This window comes from Schistocerca cancellata, chromosome 5 (assembly GCF_023864275.1).
Source record: "Schistocerca cancellata isolate TAMUIC-IGC-003103 chromosome 5, iqSchCanc2.1, whole genome shotgun sequence".
NCBI classification, from domain to species: domain Eukaryota; kingdom Metazoa; phylum Arthropoda; class Insecta; order Orthoptera; family Acrididae; genus Schistocerca; species Schistocerca cancellata.
This window is the reverse complement of record NC_064630.1, coordinates 837,869,820-837,883,826: the sequence shown is the minus strand read 5'-3', so window position 1 is coordinate 837,883,826 and position 14,007 is coordinate 837,869,820. Positions and strand designations below refer to the sequence as shown.

Genomic DNA, 14,007 nt, shown 5'->3' with positions numbered 1-14,007 from the left:
CGTGCTTCAAGCTTTATCACACTGGTTCACTATGCAAAATAGCTTATGTGTATGTAGCTATGCTTTGTGTGTAAATGGTATATGTGTAAATAGTATATACAGTGTCAAATGATCACTTTCCAAAATTTATTTCTTCTTTAAATTGAACAAAGTCGTAAAAATAAATGTGACAAAAATTTATTTTCACAGAATCGAGGAGAAATCCGCATAACTTCTTGGGAACAGTATATGCCCTATACACATGACTTAACCCGTACAAAGTTGAACCCAGTGGCAGTTTTAAACCATACCTGTAGTTTTTATGTATCTCTAACTAAACGCCCTTTAAAGCTATTTAAAGTCTGTTGAAAATAGAAAAAAATCAGCAAGCACACAGGGAGTGGCATGCAGTTAAGGGCTCAGCATGGTGAGTGTTAATATATATTAATGACTTGCTATTCTATGTTCATGAAGATAGAGAGCTGGTACTTTATGCCGACGATACAAGTATAGCTATAACACCCAACAGACAAGAATTAACTGATGAAATTGTAAACGATGTTTTTCAGAAAATCATTAAGTTGTTCTCTGCAAATGGGCTCTCATTAAACTTTTACAAAACACAGCATATACAGTTCCACACAGTAAATGGAATGACACCATTAATAAATATAGACTTCAATCAGAAATCAGTAGCTAAGGTAGAATATTCAAAATTTCTAGGTGTACGCATGAGGGGTTGCACTGGGGGGGGAGGCGGAGGGGGGACCTGAAGATCTGCTGAAACGTTTGATTTCAGCTACTTATGCTATTAGGGTCATTGCAAATTTTGGCAATATACATTCCAGTAAATTAGCTTACCACGCCTATTTTCATTCTCTGCTTTCGTGTGGCATCATTTTCTGGGGTAACTCATCATTGAGTCAAAGAGTGTTCATTGCACAAAAGTGTGTAATCAGAATAATTGCTGGAGCTCATCTAAGATCATCCTGCAGACACTTATTTAAAGAGCTAAAGATCTTCGCTGTAGCCTCACAATATATATATTCACTTATGAAATTTGTTATTAACAATCCGAATGAATTCAAAAGTAATAGTGTACAAGGCTACAACACTAGGAGAAAAGATGATCTTCACTACTCAAGGTTAAATCTAACTTTGGCTCAGAAGGGGGTAAATTATGCTGCCACAAAAGTCTTTGATCACTTACCTAATAGCATCAAAAGTCTGACAGATAGCCATATAATATTTAAAAGGAAATTAAAAGAATTTCTAAATGCAACTCCTCCTACCCATTAGATGAATTTTTTGATATAGTAAGTGGGTAATTTCCCCAAGCCCCACCAAAAAAAATTATTTTTAAGTGTCATGTAATATTTTGTGTAATGTAATACCTTGTATAGACGCCTTTTATAAACCCGACACATTCCACATCATTACGAAGTGTCATATTCATAATCTATAGAACAAGTACTAACCTAATCTAAAAGAAACTACAAAACCCTACATACTTAATAGATAAGTATTTTAGCTGTGCTATCCTGAATAAAGAGTTCAGTGTATCAACTAATGCATCACCTGACACAGTATTTCACAAATGGAATGCAATAGGGGTACACACATTAAAAGTGTGTATTAGGTTTTTTTTTCAGATATAGCATCCAAGTACTCTATAATAATGACACCGAGAACACTTCTGAACTGTCAACCTGGATTCATCAACAATATAACTTTTTGTGAACTTCAGTCACAGTAAGATTTGCAAGATAATAATTAAATCACAACAGATGACAAAACTAGTTGGTCAAACATAAAAGTTCCAACAAAAAAATAAAAATTATGTAATTTTTGATGAAAACACCACTAAACAAATTATATGAGTTTTTATTATCACTTTAATGTACACTTAAATGTATCAGGTTTATGCTGGAGGGTCATCTCCTTTGGTTGTCCTTGTGTAGATGACCTGGGCATGGTGCTTTATAACCTGCTTTATCAGACCTGGAAAAAAAATTGACAAGATTGTTATATCACAAAACTACTACAAAAGTATGTATTTTTACTGCACACTGAAAGACAAGTGAACATTTCCAGGAAATGTACCACTACTCAGAAAATAAAGCTCTTCATTGCCAGTTGTGACAGTGTCAGTTTCATGAATATTATAATCAACTAGCATCATCAAAACAATTTTCTATTTGTTTTTTTAAATATTATGACTGACTTTACTGATCAGTCAGCTACTATGAAAATTATTTGTATCAGTTTCAACTGTTAGAAATTAGGAATTTATATAATTTTCTACATTCCTGCAAAAATTACTACTTACTACATGTGTCGTGTGATTCACATATTACTTGGTTATGTTCAAGAGAAGTTTTTAATCTATACTTTTAAAGTTTATAACTTTGCAACCACAGAAGTTATGCTAGTTAGCTTCTGTTGATATATCTTAGACTGAAATCAATAGAGATAGATGAAGTCTGACTTCTTTATAAACAAATAAAACTGTTTAGGTGCTTTCAGTTGAGTTTCACTTATGCTACAGTTAGATCTTAACAGCTGTAGTTCTAGACGTCTCACACAGCATACTATTATTGGCACATTGCATCTTCTGTGCAATGTTTAAATTTTTGTGGGAAGGAAAATATATTGATATACATGTACCCAGCAAACTTCATGTAATTATAATAAGAATGAAGCTTCCCTGATCTACTAATTGTAGAAAATGATCTTGGGTAAAATAATGTCTGATGTGAAATACCCAACATTACAACAACATAACTGATACACATCTTTATGAGTGACAGAAACAATGCTGAGCTCGACTGCAGCCTACTATTTAAGACAGTCAAAATGAAAACATACAAGCATGAAGATAACAAATTCAGTAATAAACAGTGAAGCATTACTGCTAAGCTGAGAGGAAGAGTACTACACAACATGTCCGAAATGATGAACCGAGAGAGCGGCACACAGACAAAGCCTATTGTTCCACTGGTCAGGTATCCATAACTTAACTTAACGTATTAGTAACATATACATTGGTTGGTTGGTTTAAAAGAGGGGGGAAGGGACCAAACTGTAAGGTCATCAGTCCCTTGTTCCTAAAAAAACAATGCCATAAGTGTCAGAATAAAATGGACAAAACATATAACAAAAAGGAAAGAAAGGAAAAACCACAAGAACGAAAGAAAGGCAACAAACACTAAAAGGAATAAAAGAGGACAAGAAAACACTAGAGACACACTAGAAACAGAAGAGTAAAACAAGAAAGGAGACTGCAGTGGATGGCCAACCACGAGAACAAAAACAAAAAGCCAGCCACTCTGCAACACATTAAAATTTCCACCCTAAAACCACTAGAGTGGAGGACACACAGGGACAAAGGACATGCGCTAAAACCTACATGGAAGTATAAAACCCACTCTAACGGATAAAATGTAAAACTAAAGCTGCTGCTGAGGCATCGTTGCCCAATACCGAAGGTAGGGAGCTGGGAAAGTTAAAAGTCCGCCAAAGAGAGGCTAAAAGTGGGCAGTCCAGCAAGAGGTGGACGACACAAAGGAGGGTCCTCACGACGTTGTAGGTAATCATGTGTTAGCCATGTATGGCCAATGCGAAGCCAGTGGAGGATAACAGATTCCCCGCGAGAGGACCGCATGGTAGACTTCCACACATTCGTCATCTCCTTAATAACACGCAGCTTGTTGTGTGTACTGTTATGCCATTCCATCTCCCAAAGTCTGAAAACTGTGGCGTAAGACAGAACACAAGTCAGCTTCAGAGATGCCAATCTCCAGAAGCGGTTTCCTCGTCACCTGTTCGGCCAGCCTGTCACCAAGTTTGTTGCCTGGGATTCAGATGTGTCCACAAAAACCACGGGACTCCTGGATGGATGCTACCAGAGAATGGCAAGGGTAGCACTGGTCAATAACTTGTAGCTGCTCAATGAGTCAGTACACAGGAGAAATGACACCAGGGCATCATCGGGTGTGCTCAAGAGCATGAGATATGGCCGCCAGCTCTGCAGTGAAAACAGTGCAGCCATCTGGCAAGGAGTGTCATTCACTATGTCCTTTATGAACATACGCAAAGCCTAAGTGACCATCAGCCATCGGTGTAAACCACGGAAGAGCCCCAAACACGTCAAGAATCGGGTGGAAGTGACTGGAGAGCGGCGAAGTTAACGGAGCCCTTAGGGCCATGCGAAAGGTTCAGACGAAGCTGCAGCTGAGGCGTACACCATGTGAACCATTTGTGAACGGACCACAAGTAGAGGTGGTAAAGGGAAGACTCCAGTTTGGAGAGAAGGGACCATACGCAAACCGCAATCATTAGCCTCGAACTGGGCCGCCGATGCGAGAGATGGACAGCCGCAGACGGGAAAAGAAGGCAGTAATACAGATGCTCTGGAGAACTACGAATGTGTGCAAAGTAACTGGCGAGCAGTTGTGCACGTCTGATCTACTATCGAGGGACCCAAGTCTTCACCAATACGCTGGTCACCAGACTCGTCTTAAAAGCTCCTGTCACTAGTCGAACCCTGCAGTGCACAGGGTCAAGTAAATGCAACACTGAGGGCTCTGTTGAACCATAAACCACACTCCGATAGTCAAATAAGGATTGGACAAGGGCTCTGTAGAGCTGCAGCTGTGTAGAGTGATCTGCACCCCAATTAGTGTTGCTCAGGCGACGGAGGGCATTGAGGTGCCGCCAGCACTCTTGCATAAGCTGACAAAGATGAGGGAGTCAAGTCAATCAAGCATCAAAAACCAGTCCTAGGAATTGATATGTCTCCACTACAGTGAGTGGATCGTCATTAAGGTAAAGTTCTGGCTCCGGATGATTGGTAAGACACCTACAGAAGTGCATGACACATGACTTTGCAGCTGAAAACTGGAAGCTGTGGGCTAGCTCCCTTGACCACATCTTGTGGATACCTCCCTGTAGGTGCCACTCAGCAACACCAGTACTGGAGTAGCAGTACGTAATGCAGAAGTCATCTACATACAGAGGTGAGACCGAGGGCCCGACAGCTGCTGCTAGACAGTTAACGGCCACTAAAAATAGACACACACTCAATACAGATCCCTGCAGGACTCCATTCTCCTGGATATGGACGGAACTATGGGAGTCACCAACTTGGACACGGAAAGTACAGAGCGACAGTAAGTTTTGGATAAAAATCGGGAACGGGCCCCAGAGACCCCAATCATACAATGTGGCAAGGATATGATGTCAGGTTGTGTCGTATGCTTTACACAAGTCAAAAATGACAGCAACCAGATGTTGGCATCTGGAAAAGGCTTTTCAGATGGCAGACTCTAGGGACAAAATATTATCAGCGATAGAGCGACCCTGGCAGAAGCCGCCCTGACATGGAGCCAGTAGGCCATGTGACTCCAGGACCCAAACTCGACCGACATACCCATACGTTCCAGCAACTTACAAAGATCGTTGGTGAGGCTGATGGGACGATAGCTACCCACATCAAGCAGGCTTTTACTGGGTTTGGGCACTGGAATGGTGGTGCTCATCCGCCACTGCGATGGAAAGAGACACCATCGCACCACATCCAGTTGAAGATGACAAGGATATGTCGCGTGTAGTCAGATGAGAGATGTTTAACCATCTGACCATGGATCCAATCTGGCCCAGGAGCTGTGTCGGGGCAATGTGCAAGGGCACTGAGGAGCTCCCACTCTGTATACGGGACATTATATGATTCACTGTGGCATGTAGTGAATGAGAGAACTTTCCCTTCTTGCCACCTTTTGATAGTGCGAAAGGCTGAGGGTTAATTCTCCGACGCAGAGGCTTGAACATAGTACTCAGCAATTGTGTTTCCTTTGGTAGATAGCACACCATATATGGTAACACCGAGAACACGTGTTTGGGTCTGGTACCCGAAAAGACGTTTGATGTTTGCCCAGACTTGGAAAGGTGATGTAGGACACCCAATGGTCGAGATCTCTCTCCCAACACTCCTGCTTCCATCGTTTGATAAGTTGGCGAACGCAAGCACAGAGCCGTTTAAAGGCTATGAGGAACTCCAGGGAGGGGTGCCGCTTATGCCGCTGCAGAGCTTGCCGACACTCCTTAATTGCTTCAGCGACTTCCGGCGACCACCTTACGCTGGGGGCACCCTAAAGAGCGAGGGATCGCATTTTCTGCTGCAGAAACAACTTTGGTAGTCACCTGCTCAACCATGACATCTGACAAGATGGGGAAATGGTCACTACCACACAGGTCATCATGTGACCTCCAGTGGATAGATGGGAGAAGTCCTGTGCTGCAAATTGATAAATCAATGGCCGAGTAACTACCATGAGCCACACTGAAATGTGTGGCGGCCCCAGTATTTAAGAGGCAGAGGTCGAATTGCGACAGTAAAGTTTCGACATCTCTGCCTCTGCCAGTAAGCAAGGTGCCACCCCACAGGGGTTATGGGCATTAAAATCTCCCAAAAGTAGGAAAGGTTTAGGAAGTTGAACTATCAGTGCAGCTAATACATTCAGGGGCACTGCACCATCTGGATGAAGATAGACAGTTATTTCCTGTGTCATCGTTATTCTGACAGCCACAGCTTCAAGAGGGTTTGAAGGGGCACAGTGTCACTACAGACTGAGTTTAGGACTCCGCCTGACACTCGATTATAGTTGCTACGGTTCCTGTAATATCCCTTATACCCGTGGAGGGTAGGGGTCCGCATTGCCGGGAACCAGGTTTCCTGGAGGGCAATGTAAATAGCAGGTGTAAAGCCTTTAACAGTTGCCATAGCTCAGCCAGGCAGTGGAAAAAACCGCAATTCCACTGGAGGATGACATCGTGAGACTGGGAGTGCATGGAACATACAATGAGACAGTTTATGCCTCAGTCACCTGCTGCCACCAACTTTTTGCTTGAGAAGTCTACATCCATTGTGTCAGATTCTGGCAAGATCTAGGTCCTCAGCAGACACCAGAATCTCCACCCCTTCCTCAGACACAGAGCTTGTAGGCAGCGATGGTGTGGGTTCCATCACAATTTCCTTGATCTTAGGGGTCTTCTTTTTGGATTTCTCTTGCTGCTCCTTGGGTTTCCCTGGCCGGGAGAACTTCACTGGCTCACACTCCGGGACTGAGGGTGAGAGTGAAGCCCTACGACCAGCTGCTTTTGAGATTTTCAGACACTCGTGAGGATCATCTTTCCCACTAGTGTCATCTCTCCCACAAAGAGAAACGTGGGAATGGAATTACCCAAGGGATCCCTTCCTAGCAAGAGACGAGGAAGAAGACTTACGCATCTCCTGGTTAGAAGTGGGGACGGACTTCCCAATAGTTGGAGGAGGAGGGCAGGAGGGGGGAGGGGTTGCTCCTGAAGTGGGTGCGGGAGCAACCCCTTGGCATACATGGAGAGTTAACGGTGCAGGCATTAACAGAGCAATCCGTGTAGTCAGGGGGCTACAACCAACAGGGTACATGGCGGCCTCACCACAACGGGCTGGCTACCGTGCAGGATATCAGATGCAAAGAAGTCCGTGGTCACTGCCAATGGAGAAAAATGTCAAACCCGAGACGGGACCATCACATACACGCCGAAATGTGTGAGACTCCTTTTAGCCGCCTCTTACGACAGGCAGGAATACCTCGAGCCTATTCCTAACCCCCGGACCTGCTGCAGCCGGGGGGGGGAGGGGGGGGGGATGTTATACGGGACCCGTTATGAATTTAACTGTTTTGTTATGCATTCCACTTCAGTAGTACTGTTGTCCTGCAGTACCGGAATGAACAATATTGGGTAACATAAAAGGAATAACAGTATTGGAATAGCATTATTGGTTGAAACATTAAGCCATGTAACGTTATAGCAGCAACAACGTTAATTCTCGTACATGAAGAATGCAGTGCGTTAACACAAAAGGAATAACATTATTGGCCTCAATAATATTACTATCCTGTGGAAAAGGGAGAATGGTAATAATGGTAATAATAATGGTAATGGTAATAATAACCACAGATTCATAACTTAATGAAGCTTACTAACAACATTACTTGGGACCTGTAGCGAATTAATATTTTTTATGTTCCACCTGGGTTGAACACTGTTGAAAACCTAAACAACAATTTAAGGAAATTCCTGATCTTCTCGTAGTTACATTATAACGGGAGTGACTAGTGGCAAAATCTTTCTACTGTTTGTTTATATTTAGATAACTAGTATTGTAATGAACTTAAAATTGTTTTCATTTGATGTTAAGAACAATTTGTTGTAAATTTGGAGGATGTTGTGAGAAACTTTGAGCCTTTGCTAGGAAATTGACTTAGAATATTGTTTTGAAAATATCAAATTTTGGAAACAGTAAATATGTTTGAAAATTTTTATTTAAATAAAAGATGCTATTTTATTAAACTGAATTACAAAAGAAACCTTCCAAGCCAAGTCATAATCAATATGGTACGAACACTGAAAATGTTTCCTCAAGAACTAACATTGCAATACAAACTGGATCATATCAAACGTTATTGTAATCTCTTTTGCTACTAAAAAGAGAAAGGTTGTTCTGGTTTTGTCAACTTTACACAACCGAAACAAACTGGATGATGAAACTGGTAAGCAGATTCAAATTATGGATTACAATGCCACGAAAAGGGGTGTGGATACAGACGACCTTGTGCATTCAAGCATTTCATCTTCTAGAAGAACTAAAAGATGGCCAATGACAATTTTCTTCAGATATCTGGATATTGTCGGAATAAACTCCATGCGAATTTACCAGATGAACAAGCCCTAGGAATCCTTAGTTAGGCGGAAATATCTTTCAGACCTGCCATGGAACGAAGGAGTGAAAATTTGAGAGAATGAGCAAAAATCCCTAAAGATTTGAGCATTTTTCTAGGTGTCTACCGCGAAGAAGAAAGAAGATGAAGAAATCAGCCTGAGTTGACCATTTTGCTATGTTTGTGGTTCAAGAAAAACTATAACAGTGCAACTCTTGTAACAACAGTGTTTACCAAAAACACTGAGTTCCTACTTGTAGTTATTACCGTAATAATGTGGCTGACACAGACGAGGTCTGATAATTTTGTTAAAAGTTTTATTCTTCCTTTCATTGCTTGTAATTTTAAAATTGTGTTCCTTATCTACCTATTTTGTTCTAATCCACCTAATTCTTAGACTTTATTGTGGTACGATATTTTATAGTATTTACAAATTTATGATGTGAAAATCACTTTTTATGCATTTTGCTAAAGTTACTGTAAATTTTATTCTGTTGTTCAAGGTTTTTTTAAGGCCAATTATTCTATATGTGAATGTCTTTAAAATGAGAATATTACCAGTTCAGGTAATTTTAGATCAATAATTGAGTAAAACAGATGAAAAAACAGCAATGCAGAAAATAACCATCACATGCCTGTCCATACCAAGGTAGGGGGTGCACCCTGATGAAAGTTAAGGAACAATAGCAGCAGACAAACCAGATGTTAAACAGCTGCTGGCGCTAGAAAAGTGAACAACAGTTTACTGAGGTTTCAGCTAATTTTAATTTGTAGCTTACTTCGCAAGTAGTACATTTAGTTCTAATGAACTGATACACCGCTTCAACGGAATTCTCATTTTGACAATGATAACTGCACTTTATCTCTTAAATTATTTGAAACTGCATATTTATAAAGCAGATTCTTTCTTTGAAAGTTATAATTTGGCAGTTAGAAACATTCTATTACTCCCACATGAAATATTCAATTTGAATTCAAACGATTCTGCAGAGGAGGACAGCTGATTGCATTTGATATGCACCCTAAATAATTGGAGTGTAAAATTAAAAGCTTCTCACTATGCTTACTCAAACCAGCATTTGGCCATTCACTCAAGTTATCTTCAAATAACATTTCCAAAATTGACACCAAAGTGAACATTTGACTCTTGTAAAGAAGAAGCCATATCCTTCGGGGTATAGGAATGACAGACCAACTACATTCATGAGTATTTTTAATGAATGTTATGATGAAAGATTTATTTGTAGCAAACCTAAAGGTGTAAACTAGTCTGGAAGGTGATAGTTTGATTGGGAGATGATATAGCCAACTTACAGGGTGATTAATCCTCAATGCAACAGCTTTCGTGGCATGCAGCCGCTGTGCCTGCAGCACAAGTGACAGGAAGTCCACAGCAAACACTGTACTATCCGTTGCATCAGTTATTTCTTACATACAGAACAAACATTTAAAAAGAAAAGTAAATTACTCCAGCATCTTTCTTCAAGCGTTTCCGGCATGCTTCGGAAATTGTTCAGAACATTCTGCAGTTCCCTCTGAGAAATGGCAGCAATTTCTTGTCAGTTTTAAGTTCATTTTAAGTGTGTGGATTTGATTTGTACACTTTCTCTTTTAATGCCACAAGAGGTAAAAATAGCTAGAGGAATGGAATAGAATGGAGGAGGCCATAGGTTGTGCATGGTAACCATCCTAAAACACACCATGAATTTCCAGTAATGGTAAGTTGGCTTCACATGCTGTGACAGTTCTGCTGAAGTCACAAAAGCTTGTTCTCCCCAGCACGGAGGGGGGGGGGGGGGGGGGGGAGGAGAAAAAACCACAAAATGTTGTCCACATATGTCTGAACTGTTAATTGTTTCCTGGAGGGGAAAATAATTATTCCCTCGCCACTAATAGCACACCACACTTTTTTAGTGATTCATTCTTATTTTAAGTTTCTCAGAACTACAATGACAGTTATTTTGTGAATTAATGTCTTCAATTACGTGGAACCACGATTTGTCGAAAAAGAAAATTAGGCTAGGACCATTTCTGTCACACACACTATTCAAAATACATTCGCTAAACTGCATCATTTTTACAGAGTCACCCAGTTTAAGTTACTGCACTGCTGTTATTTTACAGGAATTTCCAGATGAGAAAGAAATCTAACTGATTTTCTAGGAAACCTTTCCAGAGCACGTCCAATGTTATCCAGAGTTTCTTCTCCGAGTACTGCATTTCCTGCGAAGGACACTTCCTGGTTCACAAAATTTATTTATCAATCTATGTATTGTACCCCAATTAGGAACTTTAAAATCATGAAATTCCTATTGAAATACTCTCCTTACTGCATGCGCAGATTTTGTATGCACATATGAATCATACATGAATACTCTTTGGTGAATAGAATATTTGTATTTCAGCATTCTACTTTTAAACACTTTCACTCAATACACAGTATTGTGTCACCTGACAAGTGCTAAACGTGCAAACAAAGGCCTCACAATGGAGGGGGAACACTCACTCCACTGGGATTGATCACTTTCTATAATGGCATGAATTTTTTTTTAAAAAAAAAAAACATACTTTATAATCACTTATATCTACACCCCAATGGAAAATCCAGTACGGAATGTAATATTTACATCCCCACTGAAAACACAGATTTTTCCCACAGTAGTCTGATATTTACAAGTTTTTAACGAGTTTGAATATGTTTGTAACTGTATGTCACGTACCACAAACATTACAGTATGCTGATGAATAGTATAGTCTGTCTGTAAACTGAAGAGCGAGCAGCGCTTTTGGTGGGGGAAGTGGCATTTCCCGGAAGAACGCTGCCACCGGACTACAGGGGCACCCAAAATCTGTTGCCCATTACCTGTGTAGCGGTGCAGATCGGCGTGCAGTGATATACGTCGTTTCTGTTCGTGGGATTTTAGTTGCCAGTGTCAGTTAACTTTGTATACTTACTGATATACTTCGATATCCGGAAGTGATGGATAATCGTCTAGCATTGTAAGAAAATGTGCAGAATACGAAGAAGATATTTGCGGAGTAACAAGCGTTCGATCGTCTCTAATGTTAGTACAGCGTATGTTAAAGAGGCGACGCAAAAAGAACTGTTGGCTAATATTACTACTCCCAACCAAACGGCTGTAATTTAGGCAAACGTCAGCCTCGCCCAATAGGACGCATAAAGAAGAAACGCGGAAATAAGCCGCATGGTTTACTGGAATCGCCACGAAGGAAATTAATAATTTTGTGAGGAAATCCATCCTTATAGACAGTTTCAAAACCACGTAAAACCTTTGATGCTGATGGAACACTAAATCTCTGTCTCCGTCACTATTCACCCGATTCTAAGACATACTGCTTATGTGCACAATAGCTATCGTAAACACTTCGAAACACATACCCCGATTCTGGACTTCCAAGCAGAAAGCTTGACATACGAGGTGCGCTTACATATTAACTTTTATTTTTTGGTAAGAACTTTATTTGTTAGTCTTCAGCAATGTTATACTCTTCAAAATATTCCACATTACATACTACACACTTATGCCAGTGCTTTTTCCAATTCCCGAAACACTTTAGGAACTGTTTCTTCGGGATAGTTTATAGGTCTTCTAACTGCATATTTTTAATCTCATCCATACTTGTTAAAACTGCTGCCCTTTAAGACCCACTTTGAAATGTTTATACCACTTGTATGCCCTTGGTTTACTCATAACAAGTTCAACAAAAGCAATATTCAATATTTCTAAAAATTTCATATATTTTATTCCATTCTTACAACAAAATTTGATACAGATTATCTGATCTATTTTTATACAAAACAAATAATCGTTGATGGTACCAAAACACATGTAATCTTTTTGACAACTGACAACAGAGTAAATAGCCAATATGCATAACATTGTACACATACTTTAGAGACATGTTCACGAAGACAGTGACAAAAAAGTAGTGCAAATCGGACTAACACATAAAATTATAAATTTCTGCTTACTTTTTTAACACTCTTCATGTTGCAAGAATTGTTAAATTTCAACACAGTCCTTCAATGAAAACTTCTACCTTTCAGTAGAAACACAAAGAACAAGCCATAAATTCTACAGATTTATTGAATTATGTGCGGTTCGTTTTACGAATAGCAGTGGAGGAACATATACCATATTCACATGAACAGCCATTCGGTTCTATGTTTGTAGTAAAATCCTGACGTCAGTTCTTATGTTAATATTATTTACTCTATTGTTGTATTTCGAAAGAAGCTATCGTCTTTTGTATTCCTTATGGCCTTAATGCATTTGTCTGAAAATAAACGCAGCCGAGACGTATCTGTGTACGGCGTCGCCACAGATTTAAATCGCGCGCCGCGGCAGGGCCGGTACTACGTTGTGAAACAGCTTGTAGAAGCGCCTTGTGACGTAGCTGGGTTGGCAGAGTGGGGACTCGCTCGCTCGCTCTTCAGTTTACAGACAGACTATAGCATGGTTGACAGAATACTGATAAAAGCTTACTGGCTGCATCATATAGTTAAATACTCACAAAATCAATTCAATATTGATTTTGGTAACATACAGGCGCTTAGGTCACAATTTCAGCCATAAATTTACAACTTATAGAGCTATAGTATAACCATACGGTATCAGGCATGGAGGACCTTGAGTATCACCATCAGTTCACCCTTTATTGTCCAGTTGCAAATTGCACACAGGAAGAATGACTGTTGGTATGCCCCTTGTGAGCTCTAAACAATAAGCTTACTTTCATTCACTTCTCATGTGATACTTTTAGGAGGAAGCAATATATTGGTTGACTATTCTTAAAAAGTACACTGGACAAAAATTATTAAACCATGAACATATAAACAATAAACATATAAATTACATTCCAAATTCCACCACATATGACTGTGTGTGTGTGTGTGTGTGTGTGTGTGTGTGTACTATTGTTGACGAAAGCCTTAACCCTTTTAGTGCCAAATACGATCTGATCGTGATGCCCTTCTCATTCATTTTTTCCGCACTTTAAGGCAAAGTTGTTAGTATTTCCTAGCCAAGATGCAGAAGGAAGGTCGAAGGCACAGCATATCGATATTCTTTTCGATTGTCAGTGCGATATTTCGAGTAAAATAAACTTCTCTGGTGGTGTTTATTTACCGAGTACTTTGCGGCAGCATGGTTACGTCAGGGAAGAAGTTGAAATAATGGATGAGGCACTAGATAATCTGCCCCCTCCAAGCTTTGTGTATGCAGAAGTACCAGGCCCTAAACAT

At 40.2% G+C, this 14,007-nt stretch overlaps 1 protein-coding gene across 2 annotated transcripts in view; it reads right to left on the bottom strand.

Annotated features, from left to right (window-relative positions):
* Positions 1–1,843: 1,843 nt before the first annotated feature.
* LOC126187934 (40S ribosomal protein S25) overlaps positions 1,844–14,007 on the bottom strand; it is a 30,977-nt gene continuing 18,813 nt past the window's right edge. For both annotated transcript variants that reach the window (XM_049929300.1, XM_049929301.1), the window contains exon 4: positions 1,844–1,980. In XM_049929300.1, the coding sequence (XP_049785257.1) occupies positions 1,901–1,980 (80 nt within the window). In that variant the 3' untranslated portion in view covers positions 1,844–1,900. The remainder of the gene's footprint in view (positions 1,981–14,007) is intronic.